The following is a 16,191-nucleotide window of genomic DNA, read 5'->3' as shown; positions in this document are numbered from 1 at the left end:
CAGACATTGACCTGGAGGGCACGGGGCGTACTTGACCAGCGTGTGTCTGTGAAGGAGCGTGAGCCAGTCACAGCCTTGGTGCTGTTGGGATGGGAACCAGAGGGGACTGGCAGAGACGTGAGACAGCAAGTGCGCATAGTTGGCCTGCCATCTTTCTGAGTGTCCTCATGCCCTGCGCTTGACCTTATTTCTGCACCAGCCTCTTAAAAGACATTATGACATGTCCCATTTTACAGATGGGGAAGTTGAGGGTCTGAGGGGCTTTGATTTGTTCAAGGCTACGTAGCTCCTGTCTGCAAAGCCCAAAGCTCTTTTGAATAATGCCTGGTGTGGTTTTTGTAGCCCCAAGTCACCGGGAACCCCTCTCTAGTCTGTCTCCGTTGCTTCCTTCAGCATGTCTTGTGCTCTTCCTTGGATTTTCCAAATTGTATCTGCCCCTTGGAATCCATTGATTTTTTTTTTTTTTTAATTTATTTGTTGTTTTGCACAGTGAGGGAAAGAAGGTAGCAAAAACTGGGTGTCTTTAATGAAAAAAAAATGGGAAGCTTTGATCTCATTTGTGCGTTTTGTCATGCTTTGGGGAATCAGCTTTTAAAGCGCAGCTAGATTTAGTGCAGCAGACAACTCCCCTCAGAGCCCTGGTGCCCTGGTTGGAGCTCTTCATGGAGTGATTTTAAGCCACTTAGTCGTTGGCTTTGGGGCTCTGGCTTCTCTCCTCTCCTACTTTCTGGAGGATTCCAGCATCCTGGGTAGTTGTTGAGAAAGGCTGAGGATGTAGCCATCCCTTTAATTCACCCCATTTGTTGAGAACGTCCTCTCGGCCCGCACGCCAGGATGCAGGTGTGGGTGGGTGATGTAGAGCTCACCGCCTCTTTCAGGAAACTTGGGAGGTGGTGAGGTGATTGAAAACAAATAATCACAAACACAAACTGCCCCAGCAGCTCTGAGTAGCAGGCAGTGGTTGAGGTTGATGTGGGGACCTCCTTAGATGAGCCATTGGAGAGAAGGCCAGACCCAGCAGGGACATTTAAGGGCGAGGTCAGAAGGACCTGTGGCAGAAGCCACAGAGACCCCGGGGCACTGGGAGAGCATTGGCTGTGTAGGAGCCAGCAGGCAGCCAGCGGGCACGGCAGCTCTCAGGTGAGGGCAGAGCGCTGTGCATGTATGTTGGGGGCCAAGCGGGGACCAGCTCAGGGAGGGCTTTGGGTGGCAGGGATCGCTGCGTGGTCTACGCCAGAGGACACACTTGATCACAGAAGGGAGGGTCCAGGAGACCGCACGCGGTTTGCCATTGGAATGGAAGTGTGGGGCCACCACGTAAGGTGGCTTGGTGGGTGGTGGGACCATTTACTGGGTTGGGAGAGAAACAGACTGGAGATGGGTGAGGAGGAGGTGATGGAGGGGAGGGCGTTCGTAACTGTACTTCACCTGTGTTCCTCTTGAGATGCCTGTGGGATGTCCAGGCGGAGGCATCAGGCAAACGGGTGAGCGTCCAAGTAGGGCAGCCGCGGTCCCACTCCACAGGGAGCGGGAGATCCCTGGGAGCGAGACCGGTGGAGGAGAAGCAGGGTAATGGGCTGCTCTCCCTGCAGCCGAGAGAGGAGAGCACTTGAACAGGAGGCACTGGTGGCTGCTGAGATGGTGAGTCAGATGAGGGCAGGAGAGAGTCCCCGGGATGTGCGGGTCAGTTTACGGGATGGTCTTTTTTCTTTGAAGTCAGCGGTCATGGGGACCCTTGGGTGCTCTCTTGTCACCCACAGGGTTCCCAGCTGTCCTGACCCTCCGGGACGTGTGCTGGGATGTGCTGTGGCCTAGAGTCCCTGGTGCAGCGAGGGCCGTGGTTGAGGGTGTATAGATTCTCGGCATAATATTCAAAAGCAAATTGGCATGTATCTCATCACAGTTCTAACTTTGGCTATTGTGTTTGTAATTTCTTAACTTCTTACAGATTATTTAAATTAGTTAGAAATTTTATCACAGTGTTATACTGTATTTCATGATTCTGAGATGCACTTTTTTTCCGGATTGTAGTGTCTTTGAAATCAGGAGGTGTTTTAGAAAGCATCAAGATTTAGATCTAATAAAAGACACTGTGTATGTTATTTTACTTGTTCATCATCTAAATTAATAAGAGTGACATAACTGTTAACATACATATTCAGTGTATAGTTTTCCAGGAGAGCTCTCATGGCTCTAAGGATTTTTTCATTATTTAAATTGTACTGACAAAAGAACAGGAGCAGATTTGGCTACAGGTAGAGGTTAGGTCGTCTTTGTGTGGCCTGGGATTGAGGTCCCTGTGGGTCATCTGGAAGGAGGAGTGTGCACGACGATGTGTGAGGAGGCAGAGGAGGGGAAGTTCCAGGGCAATGCTCTGGAAGGGGAGGCCCCTCGTTCCTGGTGACGTTGTCCTTTCTGCCATTTTCACCTGAAGAAGTTCTAACACAAGAGAACTAGGGAGCATTTGCAGGAAGGAGGGAAACTCAGGCCTCATTTGGGACTGGATTTGTCAATTAGGTCATTGCTGACCTGCAGGACAGGTCCCGGGTTGTTTTTAATGGAGCGTTGTTTAGAAGTGGGGCACACCTTGGGTGTGTCTAATCTGAGAAAGTCGAGTGACCGAAGGGCCTCCTCACCAGCTTCTGCGGCAGGATTTCCTTTGGGGCTCCCGGATGCGGGCTCCTGCGAGGGTACTGATAGGAAGTTCATGGGCAGGGTGGTGGTCTTGTTTGGTCTGGGGGTTTTGTTTGTTCGTTTGTTTTCTTTGCTTCTTGACAAAAACTCAGAACTCCATTATGGAGCCTTCCCGTTCTTAAAGTTGTAATGCAGGGAATCAGGAGTGCTACTTACTTGTAAATTTGCTCGCAAGAATGTGTTAGGAGGCACTTTGTTCACGTGTCACAGGAGTTTGAAGTGGAAGCTTTGGGCGAGGCCCCCAGGTGGCTGCTGATCCAGATCTGTCCACGGAAGGCAAACGTGGCCAGTGGAGGCGTGTGCCCCCAGGGGAGGGTCAGAGACTGTCTTCTGTGTCCCGCCAGAACGACATAGCTGGGATGGGGCTGTTAGCTGCTTATGGGTGGCGAGCATTCTGCCGTGGCCCTTGCGGGGCTGTCTGTGCGTCTCGGAGTTGTGTCTCTGTTTCTTAAGGTGTGTCCGTGGACCCGCTGCGACAGAGTGCCGGGCTTCCTGGTCAGAATCTTTTAGAGAAAGGGCGGGAAATCCCTGCTTTTGTGGTCGCTGTTGAGTTTCTCCTTTCTCGGTTTCCCAGTTCCTTCTATCAGGAGAATCACCACAGAGGGGAGTTTATCGTTTTGTCTCTTACACCGGAATGTGTAGTTTTAAACAAGCTTCTCCGGCGACTCTGATGTAGAATAACGTTTTCAAGAGCCCCTGTCCATTACAGTGTGGGCACCCTGGTGTCTAGCCCTCATGCCATCGAGTGGGCTTAGTTGGTCTCTGCCTCCCCGTTAGTACCTCACAAGGCTTCCCCCCGCCCTTGTTTGTCTTATCTCATAATTTTCTGTCTCTGGTGTCCAGTTTCTGATCGCTGAGGGGTCAAGACTTGAAATGACCGAACGGGGTGAAGCGTTGTGAACCCGCGGGTTCCCTGTGGAGGTGCTCCCCTGTCCGTAACACCGACACGGGCTCCTCGTACTTCCGAGAGGGAGTGTGAGTGACATCACTTGCCGGTTGCTAGGTCCCTCCACCCAGGGCTGAGGACTTCTGTCCTTCTGGGGAAGCGAACCAACAGCAAGTAGTGGTCACGCCAGCTGAGATCACTCTGCAGTCACAGTCCGCGCCTCAGTCCTTGAATTGGAGAGCGTGGGCCCCCATCGTTATTTGAAACCCCAGGGTTTGTCCGTGGGTCCGAAACCCCAGGGTTTAAGAGTTGACATCTGATTCTCTCATCTTATTCCTTCATCTGTATCTTGAAGGTCCCTGAGAAAATGTGGATACAGGGCCTTTGAAGAATAACTTTTAGTCTAGACTTCTTATCAGTAGCTCTGTAAGTCCTTCCTACCGTTTAACCTTTTGTTTTTGGCAATAAATATCAGCTGGGAAACAAAGCCTCGGCACACAATAGGACACGTGGCAAATAATCAGGAAACTATAAATTGAGGAAGCCCCTTGATGTCAGACACAGGCATAGGGATTGCAAGCACTCAGTCAAGGTCATTTGACTTTCTTTCCAGAGTGTGATCAGCACGGCCTTTCTGCAGTGACACCTTCTAGGTAGCAGGCTCCCTGACCTCCAGAGGCCCTCCGCCCTCGTGCGTCCTGTCAGATGGGGGGCCGGCAGGAAGGCTCTGTGTGCCTGAGGCTGGGCCGCGTCCCCGCTGACCGTTGGTGTCAGGACTTCCACCCACCCCTCATCAGCAAGCGCGGACGTTTACCGGGTTTACCAGGAGTTTCTCGGGATGGGGTGACCCTTCGAAGAACTTGGTAGAGAGCACGTTCCACCTGGATGGGGACAGTCATAGCTCCCGCAGGTGCATCACCCTGACTGCCCCTTCCCTTTCCATGGCCACCCAAAATGGTTGCGAGGCTCGGGTCACCAGACACCGATTTGTCACATGAGGAATTTGCTAAATTATCAAAAACTTACTGTAATAAGTCTTCAGGAAGAATATTTCTGGGACGCCTGGGTGGCTCATTCGGTTAAGCGTCCGACTTTGGTTCCGGTCATGATCTCGCAGACTGTGACATCCAGCCCTGCATTGGGCTCTGTGCTGACAGCTTGGAGCTTGGAACCGGCTTCAGATTCTGTGTCTCCCTCTCTCTCTCTTTCTGCCCCTGCTTGTCCCTCCTGGGCAGACTGACTTCGGTTCAGAAGGAGTGACCTTGAGGCTGGGGGAGGGAGTCATGGGAGTGGCCAGTGGTCAGTCCCTTGCCTGTGGCCTCCCCTGTCCCCAGCTCACCCATCATGTTTTCTTTCTCGTTGTAACCATTTGTTCTCGGTTCTAAAATCACAGTATTTTTTATTTGGAAGATTACTTAAAAATCATTCTTGTCCAACTTGTTCATTTTAAGTTATTGTCCTTTGGGATTTAAATCTTATATTGTAGGGGTGCTTGGCTGGCTCAGTCGGTAGAGCACGTGACTCTTGATCTCAGGGTTGTAAGTTCGAGCTCCACGTTGAGTGAAGACATTGCTTAAAAATAAAATCTTTAAAAAAATAAAAATAAATCTTAAACTGTAAAGTATTCTTATTTTTTAAAATCTGTAAGCACTAAGCAAACGAAGAGAACAAGTCTATCTATCTGGACAGCTATGTTCTTTTTCTTGCTAGTTGATCTTTACCATCTCAAAGGTGATTATCACCTCTCCCCAGTTTGATAGCTGTGTGCATTTAATGAGCGTTTTCTTTATTTTATGACGCCAAAGCTTTGCGGACCCAGCTGTTCTAGGGTCCTTCTGGGGGAATCAGAACAGGCAAATCTTGCAGAGCAATTGTGTGTCCCACCTGGTGTTTGCTTTGGTGTCATTTTCTGACTTTAAGTGGAGGTTGGGGAGAAGTAAAGCGTCCAGATGGGCCAAAGGAAGGATGTCAGAGGAGCGTGGGTCTGGACCCCAGTGGAGATGTGGAAGATTTGGGCCATCTCCGGGAATCCCAGCCTCACGTGGACATGGGTGTGAGAGAGGACGCTCTTTCACGCCGTCCTGTCTTGGTCAGTTCCTACTGTGTAATGCAGTACTGTGTACTGCATTAGTCTTTGCAGACGTGACGGCCTATTCTTGGACACGTAATGTACAAGAACTTTTTTCTAGGAAGAACGCCAGGATAAAATTTATTCTATGTACTGCTTATGCACATCTGTGGTTGTATCCTTAGGATAGGATACAGGGCGTATAGAAAAATGGGTTTGGTGCCGCTTCCTCAACTATGTAACCATAACAATCCTGATAAAAGTACTTGTTCGATTCCCTGAAATATTAAGGAATACCAAAATGTAAAAGGTTTGCTTTTCGAGTTTGTTTGATGGACAGGGGTGTGACCGGTGACTGAGTTATGGTGACAGGTGATACATGCAAAGAGCATGTGGCCAGATCTAGCACAACCTGGAGGGGGCGAGCATGCTCTACACCCCTGCAGCTGTGGGCCAGTGCGCTTTGTGTTGACGTGCGGTGACTCCTGGCTTACAGTGTTCACGTGCAGGGTAGAATCGTGATAGAACCGTTGTGACTTCTCCAGCACACTCACCTCCTCCTTCCATGATGAGGAATTGCATGTGAACTCGTTCAAGTTCCAGAAATGCGTACTGCCTGTATTTTAAGGCTTTTGCTGGATACTGTTATTTTGCCTTTCAGCAAAAGCTGCGTGCCCGGCTCCAGTATGAAACAATTCTCCTGAGGCTGGGGTTGTCACTCTGTCCTTTGATAGGAGAAAATGGTATTTCCTTATTTTGATTTGCACTTCTTTGATTACCAGTGAGAATTGAAGTACTTAGGTTTAGGGACTTGCACTTCTTCCTTGAGTGGCTTAGCTCCTGTCTTTCTCCAGTTTTTCTGTTAGATTCTCTTAGAACACTTGACAAAAAAGCAAGGTGGTTAGCCCTCTGTCAAGGTAAGCTCCAGAGAGGTTAAGAGCTGGGGGGGACTCCATTGCTCCATCACCCACTGTGCTCCTACCGCCAGGCATGCCGCCTGGATATGGTACCCCCTTCTGGGCCCCAGTTACTTCTCCTGTAACTTGGGGTTGGTCCCGAGTTAGTTCCTCCCTTGGCAATTGAGTATTAAATGAGCTGCTGCTTGTTGGGCGCTGAACACAGAGCCTGGCACAGAGAACTTGAGAAGTAAAGACCGGCCAAGAGGAAGAGACAGAATACCTGGTGATTATTGGCTTTGTCTTGTGTGTTTCACTTATTGTTTCCTAGTTTGTTGATTGCCTTTGCATTTGTTCCCAGCAGATTTGGTCGTGGAGAAATTGTCAATTCTTTGGTAGTCTGGCCTCTGGCACTTTGCCTTTATGGAACCGTCTGCCACTGCTTCAGACTCACCATGTGCTTTTTTTCTTTTAAATGTTTTGTTTTCTTCTCACTGTAAAAGTACATGCATGTTCATTTTGGAAAATCTGGAAAAGTATAAAGCTTAAAACGATAAAGCACTCCCCTGTGGAACTTTAACAGATAGAAATGCTTCTGGCTCCACATCAGCTTTGTGAATCATAGTCTTTGGGAGGGAGGAATGGGGAATTTGTGTTTCAAGAGGTTTTACTGGGGATTAGTTAGGGAGCACTGCTTTATATTTTCTTTTGACAAAGGCCTTTTACCACCTTGGCATTACAAAATACTCATCTTAATCACCTTCTGGGACCTTGACGGTTTTAAATTTTATATTAAAATTAAAATCTTCAGTGTTTTCTACTGATTCCTCTGATTTCTTTTTTCTCCAATGTAGAATGTTTTCTGGTTATAAAAATGGTAGACGCGGGGCGCATAAGTGACTCAGTCAGTTGAGCATCCAACTCTTGATTTCAGCCTAGAACACCATCTTACATTTCATGAGTTCGAGCCCAGCATCGGGCTTTGCGTGACATCTTGGAGCCTGCATGGGATTCTCTCTCTCCCTCTCTCTTTGCCCTGTGTGCATGTACACGCTGTCTCTCCCTCTCCCTCTCTCTCTCTCTTTCTCTAAATAAATAAATAAACCTAAAAAAAAAAAAAAAAAACAAGAAAACCAGTGGGAGATTGTCTTTAACCAAAAAAAAAAAAAAAAAAAAAGGTAGACACTTGTAAAACATTCAAACCATACATAATTATAAACATGATCCCACCCCTGTGAAGGGATGACCACCGGATAATCATAAGAAAGTTTTTAAGTTATTTTTTGTTGCTGTTGTTTATTTACTTACTTTTTAGAGAGAATGAGAATGAGAGAAAGCGCAAGTGGGGGAGGGGCAGAGAGAGAGAGAGAGAAAATCCCAAGCCGGCTCTGCAGGGGTAGAGGAGGTACGGAGCTCAAACTCACAATCCGTGAGATCATGACCTGAGCTGAAATCAAGAGTTGGACACTTAACCAACTTGAGCCACCCAGGTGCCCCTCTAACAAGGTTTTTTTAAAGAACAGGTACAAACGTAAAAAGTTAATAAGGAAAAACAATGATTTTATGGTTTTATTTTAGAACTTCCTTTTTTTAGTTTAGTATGTTTAATATAGACAGCTTTTCATGAGAGCATAAAGGTCTCCATTTTTATTATTATCCTCATGTAACAATCCTTTCACTACATCTCACAATCTTTGCAGGGGTTGGGGTCAAGGATTTGGACGGAGTTTTGCTGGGCCTTTCTTCCCATGGATTTGACTGGGTTCGCTTAAGGTCTGCCTTATTTTTCATGGCTGCATATTATTTCAATAGGTCTATAGTCATAATTTAACTAGTCTACCTACAGGATTTAGAAGTGTTCCCACTTTCAATAATTTAATCAAGATATGAGGCCTCTCTTTGCGCAGACATGTGCATGTGCTAGCCCAGTTTCTTACCTCCCTGATAGTAAGTTACAAGAAGTAAAACTATTGGTTCAAAACACTGCAACTTTCCTTTCGGATGCTGATTGCTTTCCAGAGTTCGCCCTCAGTTGCATTATCGCCACAGCACCTGAGATTTTTTTTCCTGTATACCCTAATCAGTACCAGTTATATTTTTATTTTGGTCAGATTGGTAGGTGAAAAATGCCTTTTTATTTTAATTTCATTTTTTTTTTTGATGGTGAGAGAGAGCTTTTCTAAAAACCATTTTATTGAGATATATAACTCACACCATACAGTTCCTGCCTTGAAAGTGTGTAATTCAGTGGTGTTTAGTGCATTCTGTAACCATCACCACAATTAATTTTAGAACAGTTCTGTCATCCTGAAGAGAAACCCCGTACCATTTGCACTCACTCCTCATTTTCCGTGACCCCCCCCACCCCGGCCAGAAGCAACCAGTAATGTATTTTCTGCCCCCGTAGAGTTACCTATTCTAGATATTTCAAAGAAATGGTATTATACAGTGTGTGCTCTTTTGTGACTGGCTGTTTTCACAGAGCATGATGTTTTCAGAGTTCATACTGTAGCACGTGTCCGTACCTTTTCATGGCTGAATAATACTCCATTTTGGATATTTCGCGTTTTGTTTTTTCATTCATCAGTTAATGAGCATTTGAGTTGTTTCTGCTTTTTTGGCTGTTAGGAATAAAGCTGCTACACACATTCGTGTGCACATTTTTGTGTGGTCGTATTTCTCGCTTCTCTTGGGTAGATACTGGGGGGGGGGGGGGGCGGGGATTGCTGGGTCTCATGGTGACCCTAGGTTAACTTTCCGACGAGCTGCCAGCCTGTTCTCCACAGTGGTTCCACGGTGCAGTTTTCCACAGGCTCACCAACACGTGTTCTGTCTCTTTCTGTCCGTCCATCTGTCTGTCATCATTGATTGTAGCCATCCTGCTGGGGTTGTGAAGTTGTATTTCATTGTGGTTCTGATTTCTGTTTCCCTGGTGGCTAATGGCGCTGATGACTGATGATGTTGAGCATCTATTCACGTGTTTATCGATCATTTGTATATCTTCTTTGGAGAAGCAGTCAGGTCCTATGCCCATCTTTAAATTAGATTATTTGTCTTTTTATCATGGAGTTGTGAACGTTCTTGGTGTGTTTTAGATGCAAGTCCCCATCACATCTATGATTTTCTCCCATTCTTTGGGCTGTCCTTTGACTTTCTCATGGGTGGCCTTTGAAGCAGAACCGTTTTTAATTTTAATGACATTCAGTTTATCTTTGTTGTTGGCTATTGTTCGTGCTTTTGGTGGCATATCTAAGAACTCACTGCCTAATCCAAGGTCATGAAAATCTCTTACAATTTCGCTAAGAGTTTTGTGGTTTCAGTGCTCACTGTTAGGACTCCGGTTCATTTTGAGTTAATATTTGAGTATGACGTGAGGAAGGCCCACCTCGGCACTTCTGCGTGTGAGTGTCCAGGCCTGCCCTCTTCACACTAGTGGTTGGGCAGACTCTTGACTCTGTCCAGGGGTCCTGGCCCTGAGGCACAGGACATGTTTTACGTTTGCTGTTTACTCGTGTGTCCTCGGTTAAGGTGCCGGTACATTTTTCCCCCAAACTTTTTAGCGGAGTAGTTATCTTTTTAAATTGTTTCCTCCTCAGAGCTCTTTCTAGGATAACAAATGCCACAACCTTTCTGGACAACAGTTTGACAACATGTCATCAGTTTTGGCAGTGGTCCTGTCTTTTGACTATTTCTGCTTCTAAAAAAAACTATTTTTTTCTCCTCAGGTTTTTCACTTAAACTTTATTGTTTGTGTTCACTTTTTCTTCCCATCATTCTAAAAATATTCTTTATTTTTTTCTAGTACTTTTATCACCTTTAATCTGTGTTCACTGTAATCCACCTGGAGCTGATTTTTATATGTAGGTTGGTGCAGGGGTCACAGATTGCTGCCATCGCTGTCCAGTTTGAGACAACACCTGATGATCTGTCTGCTCATTTCATGTGTACACGTGTCTTTTGTAGCTCTGTACCTCTGGTGTCTGGCAAGATAGGTTCTCCCTGTATTTTTACTGTTTTTCAGAATTTTCTTGGCTGTTACAGAAGCAAAAGTACATAAAACGTATTCGCTTCTTCTGAGCGAACTTACAACATGGCAGTGATTTTTGTTTAAAGGGAGGTTCTCGCCTGAGCACTTTCCTTCACTTCCCAGCCCGCCTGGGCGGGGAGCACCGAGCAGAGAAGTCGTCGGTAGCCCCTGACGGGCGTTTCTGACAGATTTCGGGAAACTTGCAGTTTGTGTAGCTCCTTCGCCCTCTCAGACGTCGGTCTGCGAATGGAGGTGCTGAAGTGTGTCCTGCGTTTGCACGCGCCTCGCTCCCTGGACTAGCCCTGCGCAGGTGTGCGAAGTCCTCGGGACGGCCAGCACAGGCACCCGAGATGGGTCTTCTGTTCCATTTTGTCCAGGACCCTGTCTGCAATGTGTAGAGCTCGTTAGGCATCTGCTGACACACGTGCGCCTTGTACTTTGCATCCATGCTCTTTCGACCTGGTGGGCTTTCAAAGTACGGTCAGTATAGTTCAAAACATGCTGAAGAACATCCCAAATGAGACACAGTGCATTAATTTTTAGTAACCTTAAAAGCAGTATATTTATTTATTTATTTATTTATTTATTTATTTATTTATTTATTTATTTGTAGTGTTTAGTTTTGAGAGAAAGAGACAGAGCACAAACAGGGGAGGGTCAGAGAGAGAGAGGGACACACAGAATCCGAAGCAGGCTCCAGGCTCCAAGCTGTCAGCGCAAAACCCAACGCAGTGCTCGAACTCACAAACCGCGAGATCATGACCTGAGCCGAAGTCAGATGCTTAACTGACTGAGCCCCCCAGGCGCCCCAAAAGCAGTCTGTTTATAATTTAAATGTAAGGTTAGGAGTTTTACCTGACTTTTATACGATTTATATCTTTGTAGCATTTCTGTATTTTATATTTTTATTTTTTTCTAAAGATGTTGAGCATCACATGTCATTACCTCTCAGTTCTTTTTTCTTTCTTTTTTTTTTTTTTTTTTTAAGTTGGTTTATTTATTTGGAGAGAGGGTGAGAGGGAAAATTCCAAGCAGGCTCTGCACCATCAGTGCAAAGCTTGATGTAGGGCTCATTCTCAGAAAGCATGAGATATGACCCGAGCTGAAGTCAAGAGTCAGGCTCTCCACCTACTGAGCCGTACAGGCGCCCCGCATGTTAGGAAATAGCAGGACAACTGACGTGGTCTCTTCATCAAGTCAGCATCATGGAAAAATAAAAGGGGGAGGGAGGCAGTAAATGAAGAACCTTAACAACCACTACCAAATATGGGGCATGGGCCTTAATTGGGTCCTGATCTGTGCAAACCAACTCTAAAAGGTGTTTTGGGGACAACTGGAGAAATTTGCACATGGACTAAGTATTAACGGGTATTAAAGCATCGTTCCTTTTGTTAGGTGTATAATGGTATCCTTACTGGTCTACTTCACTGTATATTTGAAATTTTGGTAATAAATGCACGAGAGAGGCCTAAACAAGGGTCCTCTTGCATTTGTCCACTCCTGTTGATTTCTGGTTGGGCTTTCTCTCTGGGGGAGTAAGCTGATCGAGGAGGAGAGTTTTCACATCAGTACTGAATGTTGCTGGGGGCATAGTCAGAGGCTGTTTATCAAAGCTGTATTTAGGTTGCAAGAAAAGGGTGAGGGTACGGTTTATGTTGAGCAGTGGGAGATTGGATAAATGTATAGCCGTATGCTCATTACAAATCATGCTGTCATATCGTATGAAACAACGATATGGGACAGAGCCTGGAGTAGACACCAAGTCATGTGTGTGTTTGTGTGTGGGTGGGGGAGGGGACAAGACTATCGATTATGGTTCGTACATATGCGTATACATGGATGAAAAGACTGGAAGAAGAAAAACCTATCCACTGTTAAGTAGTGGACTCCTGGATATTGGGATTTCAAGTGTTAATTATTTCCTTCATAACTCTGTTGCTGTTCACATTTTCTGCAGCATGTCTATAATACTTTTATAACCAGCAAAAAAATAAACATAAGGAAGAGAAGTTCTTTTCTCTTACAAGTTAAATGCTTCTCCAGTCAGGATGCTCAACCTCTCAGTTGGGACTTTCCTTTTTCTTTAGACCATAGTTAGGCTTCCAGGAGTTGTGCTTCTGAGGCTTTTCTACGTACTTATTTTCTGAGCTCTTATAAAACCCAAACAGAAAACCCTGTAAGTTTTTAAAAATGAGCTTTGGTTCATTAAAAAATATTTGTATAGTTTTTTTCTCCTAATTGCAAGTAGCTTTTTTTAATGTTTATTTATTTTGAGAGAGAGAGAGAGTGCAAGTGGGCGAGGGGCAGAGAGAGAGGGAGAGAGAGAATCCAAGCCGACTCTCTGCTGTCAGTGCAGAGCCCGCCATGGGGCTGATCCCTTGAACTGTGAGATCCTGACCTGAGCTGAAATCAAGGGTCAGACACTTAACTGACTGAGTCACCCAGTCGCCCCAACAAATAGATAGTTTTGACTCTTAATTTGAAAAGTGCGAGAGGTGGTGTGGTTTAGGGGAGGCAGGGGGTGTTGGGAGACGGAGCTGGGAGCCCTTCCGGGTACCTGCACGAGAGAAGGTGAGCAGCCCCTGTACTGTGGACTCTGTTGTTGCATATTAGGAGTGTCCCATTCCTCTCGCTTCGTGAGTGTCATGCAGTTTGTCTGAAGGGCATCGGCCATCTGCAAAGAGTAAAAAGGCTCCTTGGGTCCCTTTTTCCCTTTGCTTTGCAGTCAAGAGGAGTGGTCGCCCTGGCTTGTTAGTTTGCAAGGATGAAAGCAATTAAACTCTGTTTCTGTACATTCACAGATCATCAGACACTTTTTGAAACAATTGTCAGAAAAATTGTCCATTGAAATTTTAATAGAAGGCAAAAGCATTTCACGAGCATTACCACTTGTACCACAGGGTCATGTTAAGTGTCCTATTCTCTGAGGAGAGGTAACGAGTGAGGGCGTCTTTCTGGTCACAAGATAATGAAATCCACACTGGCTCTGGTGCTTCTGGTGTATTGGATATTTGCATTGGGCTGTGATTGGTCAGGCCTTGACAGTCCCCTTAATTAGGTTGAACCATTTGAAATTGCCAGCCTTGGGCCACTGGGCCTATGAAAACGGCAGTTTCCTATGGTTCGAGCTAAGCCAGTCCACAGCTTCTCCTGCACTTGAGTAGGTCGTAGAATAAGCTGGGCTTTAGGTTACTGCAGTTAAAGAACAGGTGTCGTTTTCTTGCTCCGAGGTGCTCGCACATGAGTGAACTTTAGTTTTATTTGTATTTTTTCAAATGTTATTTACTTTTTTAAGAGAGAAAAAGAACACACGTGTGCAAGCAGGGAGGAGCAGAGAAAAAGAGAACGGATCCCAAGCAGGCTCCGTGCTGTCAGCACAGACCCAGATAAAGGGCTCTCTCTCCCCGGAATCATGAGATCGTGACCAGAGCTGAAATCAAGAGTCAGCTGCTTAACCAACTGAACCCCCCTGGTGCCCCACGAGTGAACTGTAATCAGCCCTCTGAGTTGGTTTGGTTTATTTCTGTGCTCCTGGACCTTCCTTAAAATTGCTGATGAGTTGAAGAAAACCACGCCAGCCCCCTTCTCTCTGTGGCCAGTGTGGTCCATCAGCTTTAACATGAGTTTGAAAAACAGTGAACATGAGTTAGGCCTCTGGCAGCTTATTAAAGTATCTTTATTAATTTGTTTTATTTTAGTCTCAGATGCAAACTTCAGTGGGAATTGTACCCACACAAGCGATCACAGCAGGCCCCACTGCAGATCCTGAAAAGCGCAAACTGATACAGCAGCAGCTGGTTCTACTGCTTCATGCTCACAAGTGTCAGAGACGAGAACAAGCGAATGGAGAAGTTCGGGCCTGTTCTCTCCCGCATTGCCGAACCATGAAGAATGTTTTGAATCACATGACACACTGTCAGGCTGGGAAAGCCTGTCAAGGTAAGTGCTGTTTTCTGAAATCCTGGTGGCATGGCTTAGGATGAAATTTGTCTGTAGTGTCCTTCAGTAGCTCTTTCGTGAATAAGGTTCCTAGAACCTACGTCCCCACGTACCAGCCCGTCACGTGCCGCTGGGACGCTTACCTGCTTGGGACGACGGCGGTTTGGTTTCCTAAGATTCTGTGCGCTTTTACTGGGCCAGGCTGCGCCCTGCCTCTGTTCTCTTTCTTCTTCCTCTGTCACGGAAGACATTGGTCACTTCTTGAGCCCTGTCTTCATCATACGTGTCTAGCTCCGGTTTTCTTCGGGCGGCGCGGCACAGGCACGCACGCACACCTTCCCTGAACCTCGAGCATCGGTCTTGCAGCTGTTTCATGTGTTCTGGCCGCGGGGCCCCCGCCTCGCTCCTCTGCCCTTTCGTCTTGAGGCCGATCAGGATACCAGCCGAGTCGTCCTAGGTGACGATCCGTGACATGGGAAACCGTGTGCACTGTATCATCCCTGCCCCCTCCTGCCTTCTCCTCGAGAAGGGGGTGATTCAGGCGCGTCCTGTGCTCCCTTCCCCCTCTTCTATGGCGGACGCCTTGAGTCTGCAGAGGAAAGTGTTTCTTACTAACAACTGTGCTTTCTTTCGTCTTTATCCTCCTCTCTATCTTCTTACTTGTGCTCCTAGACCTTAGGGAGAATCTCTCCCTGACCTCCCTCTCTCCCTTGGTGACATATGTGAGCCCCCGGCATAACCCTGATCCTGATGGAGAAGTAGGGGCGGGTCATGCTGGGCCTTTAGAAAGAAATCACAGTGCCTTAGTACAGAGTGACAATCAAGACTGAGAGTAACCACTAGGTTCCGTCACTCTCTCAAGTACTTAGAGAAGTGACCGGCGTCCACTTTAGAATCTCCACAGACTTCTCATGTGCTTCTCTGTATGTATTTCTTGAACTGCAGTATTTATTTAGATGGTTTCATCCTTCAACATAACGTAGAAATTTTATTTTCAATAGTGACACGACGTAATTATTATTTGTCCTACCTTTCATTCCAACCGTTCGGTATTTCAAGTCGGATAGTTTTTGTTTTGTGGGCTGAATCTTACTCACCATCATTCATGGCATTGCTTCTGTGGGAAACTTTTGTTCAGAATTCTCAACAGTTGACTTACAAACTTTTGGAAAACATCCTGTTTGTAAGTTGAGGACTGCCTGTACTGTGTTATGGTTACACATGTTACCATTTTCTTATGGAATCTGGCATTATAATTTAGGTGTAATTGAAAGTGTGACGATCTGGATAGAAAAATAACATCTCGTTGTTTTTCTGGTCATAGTTGCCCATTGTGCATCTTCACGACAAATCATCTCTCATTGGAAGAACTGCACACGACATGACTGTCCTGTTTGCCTCCCTTTGAAAAATGCCAGTGACAAGCGAAACCAACAAAGTAAGTGAGCATTGGGGATAGAGAAGCTCGGAGGTGAGAACAGCTCTTTGTAAAGAGAGTGCGGGAGAGGAGGCAGGAAGCAGGGCAGAAATCCCTAGCGCCAAGGGTAGTGGCGAGCAGAGATATGGACGTGGAGCGGCACAGTGACGCCAGGGGGAAGCTGAGCTTAGCGAGAGACGGACCCGCGGTGTGCACGGTGCGCATGGCCCTTTTGGAATTCCGTCCCGGCCCCCGGCACACGCG

The 16,191-nt window shown here is 46.4% G+C and overlaps 1 protein-coding gene across 5 annotated transcripts in view; it reads left to right on the top strand.

The window, feature by feature from the left end:
- Window positions 1-16,191, top strand: part of CREBBP (CREB binding protein) — a 126,422-nt gene that overhangs the window by 59,369 nt on the left and 50,862 nt on the right. For all 5 annotated transcript variants that reach the window (XM_027043371.2, XM_027043372.2, XM_027043369.2 and 2 more), the window contains 2 exons: window positions 14,270-14,510; window positions 15,835-15,948. In XM_027043371.2, the coding sequence (XP_026899172.1) occupies window positions 14,270-14,510; window positions 15,835-15,948 (355 nt within the window). The remainder of the gene's footprint in view (window positions 1-14,269; window positions 14,511-15,834; window positions 15,949-16,191) is intronic.

This window comes from Acinonyx jubatus, chromosome E3 (genome assembly GCF_027475565.1).
Source record: "Acinonyx jubatus isolate Ajub_Pintada_27869175 chromosome E3, VMU_Ajub_asm_v1.0, whole genome shotgun sequence".
In the NCBI taxonomy this organism is placed as follows: Eukaryota; Metazoa; Chordata; class Mammalia; order Carnivora; family Felidae; genus Acinonyx; species Acinonyx jubatus.
The sequence above is the reverse complement of the archived record's forward strand: the minus strand, read 5'-3'. Positions and strand labels throughout refer to the sequence as shown.